Source organism: Leishmania donovani, chromosome 5 (genome assembly GCF_000227135.1).
Source record: "Leishmania donovani BPK282A1 complete genome, chromosome 5".
NCBI lineage: Eukaryota > Euglenozoa > Kinetoplastea > Trypanosomatida > Trypanosomatidae > Leishmania > Leishmania donovani.
In genome coordinates, this window is record NC_018232.1 from 79047 (window position 1) to 95077 (window position 16031).

Here is a 16031-nt window from a genome sequence, read left to right on the forward strand (position 1 = left end):
CCGCCACAGTTGACGTCTCTGTGTGTGTGTGTGTGTCGCTCCGTCTCCTTCCTTTTACGTCATGTGTGTTATCGCTTCTTTTTCTCGTCGCATCACCCTCCCCCACCCCCGCGACACCGTCTTTCCCGCTCCGACGTTGGAACCTCCTCTTGTTTATTTACCCTCCCCCTCCCTACCCCAAACACTGCATCCAGCTGTCGGTGTCACCGCTCCAGCGGAGACCACCTTCTGTCTTTTTGTTCGCATGCAGAGTTATAGGAGCGGATGCGAGGGAGCCAGAACAGCGCAAGGGAGCGTATGGAGCGCGGCCGCCCCGCAGGCGTTGTTTCATGTGTGTCTCTCACGTCCTTTCTGTTTTGGTGTTGATAGTGACTGAAGTTGTGGCTGCTGCTGCGCCGTCTGTGTGCGTTCATGTGCGCCTCCAGGCCTCTGCACATGCTGACTTCGATAGAGGCCTACATGCCTTCTCCTCTTTCTCCTCCCCAAGTGTGTGGGACTCACTCTGGTGCAGACGCAGCCTCATGTTGATGTTGCGGTGTTTTCGTTTTGTGTGAGGCCCCACCTCAACCAACACCACCTCCGCCGCCTCCTGCTGCCTCCCGTCTCATCGGCGCACTCCTCCCGGCACCCCCTTCGGCGTGTAGACCCCACTTCACCCTCCCAAACAGGTATGCACACATACACACGCATATATATATATATATATGCATATGCATATGCACATCTCTAAGCACCGTCGTGTGCTCTTCCTCTTTTGTCTCTCTCTCTCTCTTCTCAGGGGAAGATCGGAGGATGTGACGCTCCAGTGGCTTTTCCCCTGAGGTGGTTGTCGATCTCGTCTTGTCTTGGGAAAGGAGTACGCGCTCAGCCCAGCTCTCACGGTTCCGGCGTGAACAGGCGCGCTCGCCATGCGGGCAGAGAGTACGTGGCAACTTGCATCCCCGCGACCGTCTCCAGCCCTCTTTCTCTGCCGCTTTCACGGCTTATCATCGCCATCATCCCTCATCCTTATCGTCTTGTCCGCTTTCCTTCCTCTCTAGCGGCTTCTCTTCTCATCGGCACCCATCAGCCTGTGTGTAGGTGCGCTGAGGGTGTGTGTGGATGCACCTCGTCGTCAGCAGTGCCTCCCTCCTCCGAGACTTCTTTGTTCTCCTCCCACCCCTTTTTCGATGTCGAAGGCGTGTCGCTCTCTGTTTCTGCCTAATCAGCTGCGGTGACTGCAGCACCCCATTCCACACTCACCCACGAAAGGCACCGGCGCACGGGTGTACTGGATGCGTTCACTTGATGATCGAAACCGTGGGGAGCCAAGCTTTAAGAGAACACCAGAAATAGAACGTGGAAAAATCGGCCTGCGGGTACGCTTACGGCTCTCTTTTCGTGACAGCGCAGACAGGCACACCTCTGTGTATGTGCGGTATACCGTGGATGGCATGCACCGCCCCCCACCACCACCACTAGCGCTCTCGTACATCCCCTGCTCAGAGGAGAGAGGGAGGAAGAGAGAACAGGTCGAAGACACGAAGGCTCATGCGGATTAGGCTAATCATCCACGTATACATCTATCCTCCTCACCTACGTCCGGCTCCCTCTTTCCTGTGACGCATGTTTGCTCGTTCTTCTCGGCATCTGTGGATGCGGATGCCTGCGTCTGTGCTCCTCCCCTCCTCCTCCTCGGTGTGCGCTGCGGCTGTCGAGTCGCATCTGCACGCGCGCACTCACCTTGCCACGCACCCCCAAAACTCTTCATAGCGTCGTCCTTACGTGTTTGGGCTGCGGTACGAGAAGAGCTCTTCCATGCCACGCGCGTACTACAAGCCGTTCACGGCCTACGAGGAGGCCTTCGGTTTTCACGCGACGCGCCGCAACGCGTACATCATGTGTTCCGTGCTCTTCGGCGGTCTCTTGCTCAAATGTATGCTGCTGGTGAAGTACAGCTCCGTCGTGAATCCGAATCGGACCTCGCCACTGGAGGACGATCCACGGTATCAAGAGCTGATGGAGCGGCGTCTAGTGCTGACTGAGGACTTATCGACGCAAGAGTCGATGAAGAGGGCGATACGCGCTAGGCGCTCGGCACCACCCGCGTAGGTTGTACGCTGAGTGAGCGAAGGCGTGCACACAACACCGCTACCACACACCTCCTGCTCCTCGAAGCCGGGAGCGGAGGCGTGGACAGTACGAGAGCGGAGGCACCGAGGCGAGTGTGTGCGCGTTTATGTGATTGGGGCGGACACGCAGAGAACCAGCGGCTGCACCGTTCCGCTCAAAACTCTTTCTTGTCCTCTGTGTGTGTGTATCCCTCCCCACTGCGGCCATGAGGCGTCTGCGTCACCATCCTTGTTATCGCCGCCATCACTGCGATAATGGTGTCTGTCTGTCTTTTTGGTTGCTCTCATCGACGAACATGCATCATGCTCATCCTCAACGACTGATCTCTCTAATCTCTCTCGCCTGCGATAGAGCGGGCAGCTCGAGGCAGACGTCAAGAGAGGAGGAGCATCTCCAGGAGAGTGCAGGCACAGGCTCACATCACCGCATGTCTCCGAGTGAGCGTCTCGCTGTCGGCATCGACTTTGTCGTCCTCCCCCGCCCCCTCCACCCCGCGCTGAGGAGCTGCACGACGACACCACGCCCTCATACTTCTCCCTCCTATACTCCCTCGCTCTCGAAGCACGCGCACGCAAAGAGCGACTTCACCGATTCGGGTGTTGAGCGCAGCTCCCCCCTCCCTCCCCTTTCCTTTTAGCTTTCTTCTTCCGCGTTTTGCGGGTAGCTCATGAGCACGCGTCCGCGCGATATCTGCACGGCTGCCTTTGAGGGCGACACGGCCCGCGTGGAGCAGCTCGTGACGGCGGCTGGCGTGTACAGCGGACGGTGGCACTCACCGTTTGTCGTCGACACGAGTGCTGCGGCGCGCGACGCGCTTGCTCACTGGGAGGGCGTCGGCAATGATGAGGATGATGAGGGCTATGGCGGCGCCGAGGAGGATATAGAGGAGGTGCTTGGAGAAGAAGAAATGGCGAAGCTGAAGGCGCACCCGGTCCTGCGTGGCATCGTGAAGGCCTACAGTCTCGATGAGCAAGCCCTCGGCGGCGCCGCCGAGGACGGCGAGGGCGCGGGTGCATACATGCAAGACGATGATGCCGCGCTACTCGACGAGGAGGCCGAGGAGGCGGCGGAGGTGGATCGGCGGGCGCAACAGGGCGACATCCTCCTCTACAAGCGTCTACTTGCCCACCAACTGCACCGAGACAGCGTCGCCGAGCACATTCAGCAGCACGGGTTGCTTCGCATGAGCACAACGCCGCCGGTGGACATGACCCTGTACGGTATTCTCTTCTCGTGTCGCGAGGTGCCGACGGCTGCTGTTGGTGCAGCGGTGTCAGAGGAGAGCTCAGTGCCTCTGCAAGTGCGTTGGCAGCCGAGCAAGCGCAGCCGCTACGCTGGTACACCTCTCCACTGGGCTGTCCTTGCCCGCGCGCACGACACGGTGCGCTTCCTCGTGGAGCACGGCGCTGACTGCAGTGCAGGGCTAAAGGCAGTCACGAACGACGGCGCGGCGCCAGATGCGCAGCTCGCGATGTGCGATCAGAAGGTGCTGGGGTCGCTGACGCCTGCGCGTATGGCCGCTGACAACGAGTCGCACGGCACACTGGAGGTGCTGGAGAGGGCCGTGGCGGCGCAAGAAGCGAGGCGCGCGGACGAAGAGGCCTTCTTCATTATGCTAGAGAAACGTCTGCGGCGGCGCAGGGAGGAGTATCTGCGCCGCTTCGAGGAAGCGCGTGCGCAGCGACTGCGTGAAGCTGAGGAGGCGAGGCGCGCAGAGGCGGAAGAAGGCGAGGAGGCCGAGGAGAGCGATTTGTCCGGTGAAGACAAGAACGACAGCGGTAGCGAGAACATCGACACTGGCGAAGAGGACGAGGAGGCGGACGGCTGAAGCGATAATGTGCACGCGTTTTTCGTGTGCGTTTAGGGGTGGGGAGGGGAGGGTGGCATGGGAGCGGTGACCAAAAAGGTTGAACCGGCGGCTTGGAGAGAGGGAGAGAGCATAGATGGTGGAGCGACCCGCACACGCATATGTACCTTCACGCGTCTTCCAGTCGAAACCGCACCCCCTCCCTCCCTCCCTCCGGCCTCCCATCTAACCTCCCACCTGCCTGCCTCTCACTCATCTCTTGTCCATCGCCAACCGTCTTCTTCGGCCCTCCCCTCTCCGCCCCCTCGCGTTCGCTTTCCGTCACCCGCACACCGAGCACTGATACAAAAGGATGTCACGCGCACATGTACATTATGTATGCACCGTTGGCCAGAATCATCATCGCTCTTGCGACGTTTCCCGTCTGGCCCGCTGCGACACCAGCACGCACGCGGACTGGAATGGTGAGCCACCTCCAACGAAGAAATAAAAGCAAGGGAGGGAGGGAATAGGGGGTGGGTCGAGCGTCTCGAGGCGGGTCGGGGTTTCGGAGAGGGGGGCGGGCGGGCGTTGTCCTCCTCCTCTGCCACCTCTCTCCGTCCTCGCGATCGGCGCTGCCTCTCCCAGCGAGCTGCCTGTTCGCCTCTCTCCATCTCGTTTTCTGGCATATGTTCCTCCCGCCCGCCTGCCCGCCCCTCCACCAGACGTAGCCTCGGTACACACACACCTCATCTCTCTATTTCCGCTGTATTCACGGGATGCTTTATGCCGCCATGTCGCACACGCCTTCTGCCGCACGTTCCGTGCACGCGTCATCAACGGACTGTGCGGTGCATCGCTCACCCTCTCCACAGACACACTGGCAAGCAAACACACGCACACACACACACGGTGTCTTGCACTGGAGGTTAAACCTCGTTCGCAGGGCCGCCTCTTAGCACCCACGGCATCTCTCGCCCACCTCCCGTCCCTCAGCGCCACCGCAGCCCTCTTTTCCGCGGAGATGGCTGAGACAGCGGGCGAAGAAGATGTGCGGCGCATGAGCCGCGAGGAGCGCATTGCAAGCTACCGTGAGCTTGTGGAGGGCCTCGACGACATTCTTGCCTCGCACGACGCCGACGGCGACAACGACGGTGAGGATGCGGAGCAGATGGCAGCGTTGGTGGAGGAAGTAGAGGTGCAGCTGCGCACCCTCGCCCAGCTGCTGAATGAGGAGGAGACGATCCAAGTCACGCCGGGGCTGATGAAGAAGGTGGAGAAGTCTCCTGAAACGGGAGAGGTGCTGACTACGATCATCTACCCCCCGCCTAGCATGCCCAACACAGCTTCATCGTCGCCGGCGCTGCGTCCGGCGCCGTACGAGGTGCTCTTCGACGAGCGTGATTGGTATCCGTGCGTGATCACCGGCGTTGTGCCGCCAGCCAAAGATGTTGACCGGGTGCAGTATAAGGCGTGGATCTTGGGCCACAACGTGGAGGAGATTGTGTATAGTGAGGCGCTGCGGCCCTGGCAGCCAACCGCGTCCACCAGTGACATCCAAGGTGGGGTGAGCTGCCATGTAATCGATCCACAGACCGGGCGGTATGTGGAGGGCGTCGTGGATCGCCTGACGCTCGAAGAGACGGTGCTCGTGAAGGTGCCCGTGGCACCGTCCACTTCGACGGCGGTATCCGAATCACCTTCAGCAGCCACCACCACCACCACCGTGACGGTACCGCTGTCCCACGTGCGCGTGGGCAAGTTCTACTCCCAACTGCGTCACCGCCCGAAGACAGAAGAGGAGCGGGCGGTGCGGCGCGCAGAGCGGGCGCGCCTGAAGCGCGAGCGGGCGGCGCAGCAGCGGCAAATGGCCGCAGACAAAGTCGCCAAGGACGCGGATGACTGGCAGGCGCTCATTGGGGACATGATGGGCGTGGGCAGTGGTGGCGGTGGTGGTAAGAAACACAAGCGGCGACGCCTTCAGTGAGGATGGAGTAGGAGGCACGTGATGTCTGCAAGGTTTGGAAATTCTAGTCGCGCCGCACTTCGATTGAAGCGTGTGTGGTGGTGACGGCGGTGGTGGCAATGGATGCATCCGTTCTCCCTGCCCCCTGCCCTCACCCCCACCCCCACCCCGAAAACACACATACACACAGATGCATATGTCAGAGCAGGCTCTGTTCACTTGCGCTGCTGCGTGCCCGCCGTCTGGCAGCCGGCGGCGAGCACGGGTCGATAAGGCGGATTTGCGTGTCAGAAACAGACGCGAAGGAACTTGTCACGCGCACGCCCAGGTGGACATCTCTGTAAACTTGTGCGTCAGTGCGCGTCTGTACATAGAGACCGAAGAGCACACACTTGCCTCCACGCGCACACACACAGACACACATCTCCTTCTGTTCTCGCTCGCCGGCTCACTCTCCCGCTCTCGGTACACGTTGCCATCGTCCTCCTGATCCCTTCTTCCACACACACACACATATATATATATATACATCATCGCGCAGATCACTACGCTCTCTTCGCTCTTCTCTGCGTCGGCTCCTCCCTCTTTTAACGCTTCTTGAATTCAAGAATACACGCTCACAACCATGGGCATCAAGGACATGTACCTGCTTGCCTACAACGCGGGCATGTGTGTTGGCTGGGGCACGATCCTCGTGAAGGTCATCGGGCATTTGGCGGAGGGTCGCGACCCCGCCTCGGTCTACCCCGGCATTGCGCGGCTGCTGTGCGTTGCGCAGACCGGCGCCGTTGCCGAGATACTTCATGCCGCCTTCGGCGTCGTGCGCAGCCCAGTCGGCACGACCTTCCTGCAGGTCTTGTCGCGCCTCATCGTGCTGTACGGTGCCGTGCGCATCGGCGACACGGATTCCACAAAGAGCCTCGTGTTTGTGCAGATGCTGGTCGCCTGGTGCCTGAGCGAAATAATTCGCTACTCGTTCTACGGCGCGAACCTCCTCCGTGTCAATCTTGCGTCGCTGACGTGGCTGCGCTACTCCGCCTTCATGGTGCTCTACCCTGTCGGCATCACCGGAGAAATCGGATGCCTGTACAAGGCGCTACCGTATATCAAGAAGCACAAGCCGTGGACCGTGGAGCTGCCGAACAAGCTGAACTTCACCTTCTCGTGGTACAACACCGTGTGGTTCATTCTCCTCGGCATATACCCCTACGGCAGCTACGTCATGTACTCGTACATGCTCGCGCAGCGCCGAAAGACGTTCGCAAAGTCCGCGTCCGAGAGGTCGAAGAAGTCGGCGTAAGACGGACGCCTGCCCACGCCTGTGCGCGCGTGGGCACACGGCACATTACGATGACGCGCACCGAAGACAGCGCAGGCGTCAGGGATACTTTGAGGGTGGCACGCAAGCGACGCGAAAGGAACGGAAAGCCGTATGCACATGTGATGTATATCTACGCGTATCGAAGTGAAGGCACGGGGTGGCGGGCGCGGTGGTGCACCAATATGGAGCCGCTGTGCCCCTCCCCGCCGGCCCGCAACTCTTTGCGCCCCTTCTTCATCTCTCTTCTCGCTCCTATGCACCTCTGGTCCAATTGTATCCAAGCATGAGAAGGACGCGGTGCAGCTGGAGTGGAGATGGAACGAAGAAGTGGGGGCGGGGGGGGGGGGGGGCTGGAGACTCCAAAAATGCGAGAACGGCTTTTACGTTTAGGAGGAGGACAGTGCGAGGGCTTTTGATTGGCAAAGGCAGGGCGAGTAGGGCCGTGAACAGAGAATAATTCTGATGGCCACGTCTCCTCCTTCGCCCGTCCCCCCCCCGTCCCTGTCCACTCGCGTGTTTCCCGCCTCTCACGGATTCGCCGAAGGAACGGGGCATGGAAGAGTGGAGTAGGGTGGGGTGGAAGACGGTGGGGAGGGGAGGGAGCGCATGACCCTGTGCGTCAATGCATTCGAGCCGCCGCTGTCTGCCCTGCTGTCTGGTTGTTTGTGCGCTTAGGTGTTTCCTCCTGCACGCTGTGCGGTAGCGTTGGCGTATGTGTGCGTGTGTGTGTGTGTGTGGCGACTTCCATCTCTCCCTCTCCTCCCCCCTCTCTCTCTCGACTCGTGTGCCATCGTCACGGCCTCGCCCACAGGCATACGAACTATCCACGGCCCCCCTCGTCTGCCATCCCTGTCCACCGCCTCTCTCACGTTCGTTCGGAGACCTCCTCGTTGTTTCTGTTTCGGTTGCTGCTGCTCCGCCTTCACGGAAGAGCGAAGTCTGCGCCACCGGTTCTTGGTTGCTTCACTCCTCCCTCCCTCTCCGTGTTTTGTGTGCTGTGCCTTGCATTGTGTGTGTGTGTGTTTATACGTGTGCAAGTCCATGCAAGCGTGTTGTATATGCATGTGTGTTCCACATCTCACTCTCTCCCTCCTTTGGCTGCGACCCTTGACCATGTTTGGCTCCCTCTCGCGTTCAGTTTCGCTCGCAGACGATAAGTCGCCTTCGCCGGCCACCTCATCCGCACGTCCAGCAGCCCTAACAACCCCTTCTTCCCCTCCCTCCTCTCCCTTCCCAAACCGAAAGAATACATGCTGTAGATGTTGCTAAGGCGAGCTCGACAACACACCCGTGGTACAACACATATGCGTGGGCTTGTATGGGCAGTGGCAGGAGACGAAGGAGGGGGAGAGGCGATCCTGTCAGTCTTGTGCACGTGCTTGTGCGTGTTCTCCCTCGTCTCTCTCCCTCTCGCTACCTTCACATTCTTCTCACAGCAGGAGTGAAGACGCGCCTGGACCACGCACAACGCACAGAGCACAGTAGGGCAAGCAAAACGCAGACGTGCTCATGTGCTCCCCGCCCCCCCTCTCGCACTCTCATCTCCCCCTCGCTCACCCTCTCTTCGTTCTCTCGACGCGCATGCCACTGCTGCTGCCTGCGGCCCGCGGCCTGCGGCTAGGATATCTACGTGTGGCCGCGATCGTAGAGCGCAGGGAACGGGTATGCAGTCAAAGAAAAACGGCGGCCGCATCCTCTCACGTGTGAAGTAATGGTCTCCCTCGTCTCTACACACACACGCACAAACCACGACTCTCCCCCTTTCCTCTCTAGATGGCGTCGGCTGGGGCCCCTGCTGCTCCGACATCGCGTCTCTGCGCCGAGCTGGACGCGCTCGAAACAACGTCATTGCAGCGCCTCCCCATCGACGATGCACGTCGTGTGCTTTCTCGGCTCGACGACGTGGACGCGCAACTCTGCCGTAGCGCCGGTGTAGCAGTCCTCATCTCAGACAGCAGTGAAGGTGCGGTTCCCTGCACTGCCGAGAGAGGTACCAGTCCCTCTGCCCATGATTCCTCTATGGGGACACTAAAGCAGCTGCGCTCGACCTTCGCTGCTCAGCTGACCATCTCCCAGCAAGATGCACTGATGCGTGTATTGTACGCGTGCATGGCATCTTGCGCCTCTGGCGTCACGGCACCCACATCGGAAGCATCTTGTTGGGCACCGATTGGAGCACACAATGCTCACGCGCCTCTCTCACCAGCGGGTGTGCGCCGACTGTACGAGTGGCACGCGGCCCTGCACGATGCGGCTGGCGATGGCGCGGTGGTGCGTGCCTTGATGAGCAGGTGACCGGGCCCTCCCACACACGCACAAATATACATGTGCATGTATGCGTGCGTGCGTCGGTGTCGGGGCTGCCACGGTTCTCCTGTGGTTGGGTGCTGCGCCTGCTGTCGGGCATCTTGTCTCAGCGATGTCGGCCAATGCGACTCGAAAACGATGCGTGAGGGCACGGCAACCGCAAGATGGCGGCAGGGCGCGTCGACGTGCTGCCTCGAACCCCTCTACTACTGCTACTGCCGACAGCACGGAAACGAGCCACCGCGTCGCTCACACGCACCGGCGTGGGTGACGCCCGGCTGCTCACCGTGCCTGCGCTTTCTAATTTCTTTTTGCTTTGCGTTCGAGGGGACGAAACCCTTGCTCACGTCATCACCCCATCATCCCACCCCTTCCCCGGCATCGCTGCGGCTCTGCTCTCGACAGCTCGCGCGCACGCGTACGCACGATTGCGTGTTGAAGGATGCCGCACAGAAGCGCATGCGCTCACTCCACTACGCACACGTGCAGGAAGCGGCACCGTCTCTCTCCCTCTTCCCTCCATCGACACCCTGCGATACTGTTTCGTCTGTTCTCTGCGCCTCACTTTCTTCTGAAGCCCTGATGGGCGGAGGAGGAGGCGGGGCGGGAGCCCAGGCAGCCCTCCCATGTCCCTGCCACGTGCCGAGCCGCTTCTGGTGGTGACGGGGCCAGGCGCCAACACTGCTGAAAACGACTGAGCGATGTGCCGCTGGTGGTGTCGGCGGTCAGGTCCTGGACGGCGCTGCGTCGGAGCGACCTGCGACCGTGTGAGCGCGCTTGTGCCATCCATGCGATCAGGCCGAGCGCCAGCGTGTCTCGTCCGGCCCCGACACTGCCTGCTGGTGTGGGGAACGCGAACCCCCCCCCGACAGCAGCACCAGGTGCTGACCAGCGTGATGGAAGCGGCTGCGAGGCGACCTGCGAGACGGTGGCGGGCGGAGAGGTTGAGGCAGGGGCCGCTCACAGATGGCCGCGTCAGTGCATTTGGTGCAACGCTTGTCTGCCGCTGCTTGGCACCGCGCGGACGGGGTCTTGCGTGAGGGCTTTGGCTCGTGCGGCGCGGTGGAGCCGTGGACACGCGTGGATGCAGAACAGAAATCGAATCGTGCTTGCGCCTCTCGTCGTCGTGCATGCACGGAGAAGTCGGCAGCTTTCAGCTTCCCCTCACTTGACCCCTCCCCCTCTCTCTTTCTGCTGCAGTCTCCAACACCGCCCTTCGTCCCTGTCTTTTCCGTCTGTACGGACTGTGCATCTCTGTGCAGGTATCTGTGTCTGCGTATATATACACACACGTAGACATATATGCATATATGTATATGTGTTTGTGTGTGTGTGTGCGTGGAGTTGCATTCGGATGCCACATTATGCGAGCCGAGGTACTTCGTCGTTTTCGGTCTCTTCGCCTTGCCTGATCCGGCTCCGTTTACGTCGCTGCCACCGTCGCCGTGGGAGCCACCACGCCGATCAACTCATGAGCACGCAGGTGAACGCCCACGCACACGCACAGCGAGAACACACCACGTATATGTTTCCCGTGCCGGCCGGCTTTGCGGTGCACAACCGCAACACTGGTTCAAATAACAGTGAAGGCGACGGGCATGGTAGTCGCGTCGATGAGCGAAGCACCGTCTTGGGGCTTGTGGCTGGCGTCGGCGGAGGCTCAACGACGGAAGCAGATGTGGTGAGCGCAGTGATAACGACGTCCCTCTTGCCGCCTGGCGGCGTTAATGGAGTGGGGGCTGCCTCGTTTGTCTCGCCCATCGTGGGCTCGCGAGACCGGGTTTGCTTCCAGCACTTCCTCATCGCGGCGGCGGCGTCGGCGCTCGCGGCGGTCCTCGTCGTCACGTACGTGTGGCAGTCGACCTCTGCGTTCAACATCGACCCGGTCACCGGCAAGGTGCGCCCGCACTCGTTCCAGTACTTCGTCTACTGTTTTGTGGGCGGCATCGCCGCGGGGATGGTGCACCTCGTCGTTGCCCCAATCGACATCCTCAAGTGCCGCGTGCAGGTGGGCGAGTACCGAAGCTTTAAGGACGGCTTCGTGCACCTATTCCGCGTTGAGGCCGGCGGCTCAGTCTACCGCGCGCTGCCGCTGTTCTTCCGCGGGTGGCTGCCGATGCTGTGGGGGTACTGCATCCAAGGCTCGATCAAGTTCTCTCTCTACGAAATAGTCAAGTACGTGCTGCTGATCGCCTTTCTGGAACCGTCAGTGGAGGCGAAGGCGGCAGCTGCTGCCGCGGGAGGCGTGGCCAACTCGCTCGCGTCGTCGTCAGCGGCGCATGTGTCCGGCGTCTACCAGTTCTTCGTCTTTCTCTTCTCCAGCTGCCTGGCCGAGGTGGTTGCCGATCTCGGTCTGGCGCCGTGGGAGGCGGTAAAGATCCGCATGCAGACCTCGCCGTCGTTTCCGGTGCACCTCCGCAGCGCCCTGCCGCGCATGTGGGAGACGGAGGGGCTGCACGGTTTTTACAGGGGGCTCGTGCCGCTCTGGGGCAGGCAGGTGCCGTACACGATGATGAAGTTCTCCTCATTCGAATTCGTCGTCGTCGGGCTGCAGTCCCTCTTCCATAGCCTTGGCGTCATGGACGCCGCAGAGCCTGGGGTCTTGGGCAAGCTGGTCGTGAGTTTGCTGGCCGGCGTGCTGGCGGGGCTGCTGTGCGGCGTTGTGTCGCACCCGGCGGACACGGTGCTGTCAAAGATGAGCCAGCGGTCATCTGCGCCCACATCGAGTGCGGTGCCGGCGCTGGCCAATACGCTTGCGGACGCCACATGCGGCAGCGTGGGCCACGGCAGAGCCGGCGCCGCCCACGGTGGCGCCATGCACGGTGTCCTCGAGGTGATGCATGAGCTAGGGTGGCGCGGCATGTGGAAAGGCTTGGCCCCTCGTCTGTTGATGGTGGTTTCGCTGACGGCACTGCAGTGGGTGACGTACGACGGCTTCAAGGTGTGGGCTGGACTGCCCACCTCCGGTGATGTAGAGAAGTGATACCGCATCTGTAGAGGCATGGGACGGTGGGGTCGGCGGAGGACAACAACAGCGGCGACGACGGTAGACAAGACAGCCAAGCCGAATCTGATGAAAGGCGGTCGGCGTGCGCGCGTATGGGATCATGTATGGGCCTGTGCACGCAAGCACATACAGCTATGGCGGTTACCGATGCACCCCCTTGTACCCTTGGCCAAAGGAAAGGATCAACAGAAGAAAAAGGAGGACGCGAAGGCACTGAGTGCGCACGCATGCAGCGGAGATGAAGTGCTGGGGGAGGGGATGGGTGAGAGCACTGCCCCTCACCCCACTCCTCTCTCGCTCGCTCTTGTTCTCTATGCTCTTGAGGGCAGACACGATGCGAAGTATGGCGGGAGAAAGCACGCGAGGAGGAGGGCTGTCGTGGCCCTTGAGTCGATCTTCGGGCAAGGAGGCGTGCACTGACACACTATCACCCACCCAGCCCTCGGTGGCTCGCGCTGCACGGCAGAAAATACGCCGGAAAAGCGCAGTCCCGGGTGCCTGCGCACGCTTCGATTGGCACGATCTGCCCCGCGTCACAGCGATGGAATCGCTGGACCTCTTCTCACGAGCACACGTCTCATCACCCTCAACTCATGACCCGCCCCGCTCACCCTCTTCTTTTCTGCTGTCGTCTCGTCTCTGCTTTCCGCTGCACGGCGTGCTGGCATGTTTGCCAATCCGAAGTCCTTTGCTAACTCACCTGCCTACACAGAACGGTGGGGGTGGCGGCGCGCCAGAAACCTCTCAAGAGGGGGACCCGAGAACGCTGGCACCTTCACTATCGCAGACGACGGCCTACGCCGTTCGCGCGATGGACAGCGCCACATGCATCCCGTCTCGTGTTCTCCACTTACCCGCACCACTGCTGCAGCCACGCGGCTCGAGATGGGCATCCGTGCAGCCGTCGCCCGATCGCGCTAGTCTGCTGCTCTGCGGTCGCCATGAGTGTCAGCTGCTTTCCGTGTCGTCCTTCGCGCTGCAGGTGCCGCGTGCGGCTGTCTTGGCGCAGCCGTCCAGCAGCATCAGGGAAGAGGACACGCGTCGCTCGGTGGCGCAGCAGTGGAACGAGCGTGGTTCTGCTCCTGGCAACTCTGCCGTTGGAGGACGGGGACGGTGCATTGTCCTGCCGCAGCCGCACCGCGACCTCACCTCCTCATGCTGGCTCTCTGCGGGTCTCGACACAGGCAACGAAGACGACGACGAGGCAGCCGCGAGCGACGACATTGCCCCTGGTGCGGTGGTAGGACTCGGCGATGCCGCCTCAGTGGTGACGATCATGCGCCCCTCACCCCTCAGCAGAGCATTATCGCCTCATGGCACGGCCGCCAGGTGGCTGCAGGCCACCATCTTCCTCAAGGACGAGGAGGACGCGGTGTTTGCGGGGGGCACACCCTTGACGTGGAACCACCAGCGCCATGATCACCACGGTCGCCTCGGCAAGGCCACGGCGCTCGGGCGGCCGTGCCAGTGGGGGCGTACTCCGCCGTTAGCACCAGCTTGGAAGGCGGTAGAGGCGGTCCTGCCGTGCAGCTATGTGCCTAGCCACTCCAGCGGTGGGCAGACGGACATGCACATCCTCTGCCAGCGCGTGGATGAGGTTTACGAAGGCAGCGGCGTTGCCGCCGGAGGACGCTCCGCGAGACGACCGTGCAGTGGCGTGTGGTTAGCCTCGGTGCAACGCGAGTCGGCGTGGCGAGTGCCGTTGGCAATGCCACCCGGAGAAGAAGACGTAATGGACAGCGGTGGAGATGGTGCTGCTGCGCGCTCTTTAGCAGAGGCGCGGCACGTCGTGCGGCGATCACCGCGCTTGTTCGACGTACGCCGGCGCATGCCGCCTGCCCTCCAACACGCTCCACCGCACCAGCCGTCGCACCTTTGCCCCGCAACGATGCCGGCGCCGGCGCATCAGCGCGCGAGTAACGCTGCGACAGGGCCGATGGGTCTTGTCTTCGCTGCCGCGTTTCGTCGCCACGTTGGCCTCTACACCGCCGCGACAGTCACCCCGACGGTCTTCTTTGAGCTGCCGTCGTGGCTGACGGGAGGCGGTGGCACTGCCCCCGCTGCCGCCACCTCGTCACCAAGCCAGTGTTCGAGTTGGTGCGTGACGTCTGTGGTGGAAGAGCCATCCCTCGTGGCGCCAGCAGCAGTCCCGCAAACATCAAACGGTGGTGGCAGCGGCTACTCGTACCTCGTGACGGCGATGCATAATGAGCGGGGCAAGCGGCGGAGCCGTCCTTACCCGGTTCACGCAAAGGTATCTCATGTCGATGAGTCATGGCAGAGCGACGGGGACAACAACGGCAGCGGCGACGGCAGCTGCTACTGTTCGCCCCTCTCCTCGTCCGGCAGCTGCTGGTGGCTGCTGTATGACTGCAGGAACCCGTCCCGCCCGGTGTGGGTCGCTGAAGAGGCGCTCGCGGCACCGCCCGCGCTCGACGAGGATGACCTATGGCACGATGCGCCCGTAGTGACGGAGTGGCTCGCATCGACGTCGCCCGCGTCTCACGCTAGCCTCCGCCGCAGTCCGGTGTGCGCGACATACGTCCCGCTTGCAACGACTTCCGCGGAAGGCTCGAGTGCCCTTGGGGTGCTGTCTGCGTGCGGCGTTTGTTTAGTGCTCGATGGTGGGGCGACGATGCCCGACGGCGCGGGCTTGGATGCGGAGGACGACGACGACGTGGAAGGCGAGGAGGCAGCGGACGTGTTTGCCCCCATCATGTATGAGCTGTCGCCCCCACGCTCTCTGCTATCACCAACACTCAGCGCTCATCGGGAAGTGATTGCGAAGCCGCCACGGGTGCGGGCGCTGACGTTCACCGACGGCGTGCTTCACTACGCGTGCGAGGAGGCGCTTTAGCTGCCGAGGTGGACGGGGGGGGGGGAAGAGGCGGAGTCGGGTTGGAGGAGCCGAAGCATTCTCTGTGGCACCCGCGAAATGCCTGGCCGTCACGCCCCTCTCCCCGCCTGCCCGCCCCGCCAACCTCCGGGGGAACGCGGCGCACGCCTCTTTTCCCTCTGCCGCCAAGACGTCAGCCAAAGGCCAACGTGACGAAATCGGAACGATGTAGAAGACGCCAGAGGATGGCGCGCCGTGAGCAGCCTTACCAGGTGTGTCATGGCCGCGACCCACGTGGCGGAGAGGGGAGAGGGTGCGCCCGGACGGGGCCATGAGGAAGTGGCAAGCGCGTCGGCTCTGCGCTGGCGGACGAAGGGAGAGGAACGGTGTCTACGTGACCTCCCCGTCGTCCACTCCCCTCCACCGCCGACTATCCTACACGGCCGTGCTTGGGGAGGTGCCGCCATCATCTCCCAGCAACGCATCGTCGTTGACTCCTCACCCCCTCCAAGCCCTTCGCCCACTTCGTGTACCTCTTCTTTTCGCTACCCCGTCCACCGCCTCCCTCACGCCAGCACCACGTGCGTGCCCACATACGCACACTCCATCATTCATAACCGGCTCTTCGAAGCGCAGCTGCCCCACCTATCCCTCCTCCCTCGCTGCAACCCACCGCCTATCTCCACTGGCAGCTGG

At 61.9% G+C, this 16031-nt stretch overlaps 7 protein-coding genes across 7 annotated transcripts; all 7 read left to right on the forward strand.

Annotated features, from left to right (window-relative positions):
* Nucleotides 1-1797: 1797 nt before the first annotated feature.
* Nucleotides 1798-2091, forward strand: LDBPK_050250 (hypothetical protein, conserved; the record flags this gene model as incomplete). The annotated part of the gene is made up of 1 exon (XM_003858164.1): nt 1798-2091. One exon carries the CDS (start codon nt 1798-1800, stop codon nt 2089-2091), a length of 294 nt encoding a protein of 97 aa, XP_003858212.1.
* A 688-nt stretch (nt 2092-2779) lies between these two features.
* On the forward strand, nt 2780-3940 carry LDBPK_050260 (hypothetical protein, conserved; the record flags this gene model as incomplete). Its single annotated transcript, XM_003858165.1, has 1 exon — nt 2780-3940. The coding sequence occupies one exon, from the start codon at nt 2780-2782 to the stop codon at nt 3938-3940; it is 1161 nt and encodes a 386-aa protein (XP_003858213.1).
* Nucleotides 3941-4684: 744 nt separating this feature from the next.
* LDBPK_050270 (hypothetical protein, conserved) lies at nt 4685-4831 on the forward strand (the record flags this gene model as incomplete). The annotated part of the gene is made up of 1 exon (XM_003858166.1): nt 4685-4831. The coding sequence occupies one exon, from the start codon at nt 4685-4687 to the stop codon at nt 4829-4831; it is 147 nt and encodes a 48-aa protein (XP_003858214.1).
* A 1658-nt stretch (nt 4832-6489) lies between these two features.
* On the forward strand, nt 6490-7164 carry LDBPK_050280 (protein tyrosine phosphatase, putative; the record flags this gene model as incomplete). Its single annotated transcript, XM_003858167.1, has 1 exon — nt 6490-7164. The coding sequence occupies one exon, from the start codon at nt 6490-6492 to the stop codon at nt 7162-7164; it is 675 nt and encodes a 224-aa protein (XP_003858215.1).
* A 1794-nt stretch (nt 7165-8958) lies between these two features.
* On the forward strand, nt 8959-9480 carry LDBPK_050290 (ARP2/3 complex 16kDa subunit, putative; the record flags this gene model as incomplete). Its single annotated transcript, XM_003858168.1, has 1 exon — nt 8959-9480. One exon carries the CDS (start codon nt 8959-8961, stop codon nt 9478-9480), a length of 522 nt encoding a protein of 173 aa, XP_003858216.1.
* A 1537-nt stretch (nt 9481-11017) lies between these two features.
* On the forward strand, nt 11018-12475 carry LDBPK_050300 (phosphate carrier protein, mitochondrial precursor-like protein; the record flags this gene model as incomplete). Its single annotated transcript, XM_003858169.1, has 1 exon — nt 11018-12475. The coding sequence occupies one exon, from the start codon at nt 11018-11020 to the stop codon at nt 12473-12475; it is 1458 nt and encodes a 485-aa protein (XP_003858217.1).
* A 565-nt stretch (nt 12476-13040) lies between these two features.
* Nucleotides 13041-15356, forward strand: LDBPK_050310 (hypothetical protein, conserved; the record flags this gene model as incomplete). The annotated part of the gene is made up of 1 exon (XM_003858170.1): nt 13041-15356. The coding sequence occupies one exon, from the start codon at nt 13041-13043 to the stop codon at nt 15354-15356; it is 2316 nt and encodes a 771-aa protein (XP_003858218.1).
* Between the last annotated feature and the right edge of the window lie 675 nt (nt 15357-16031).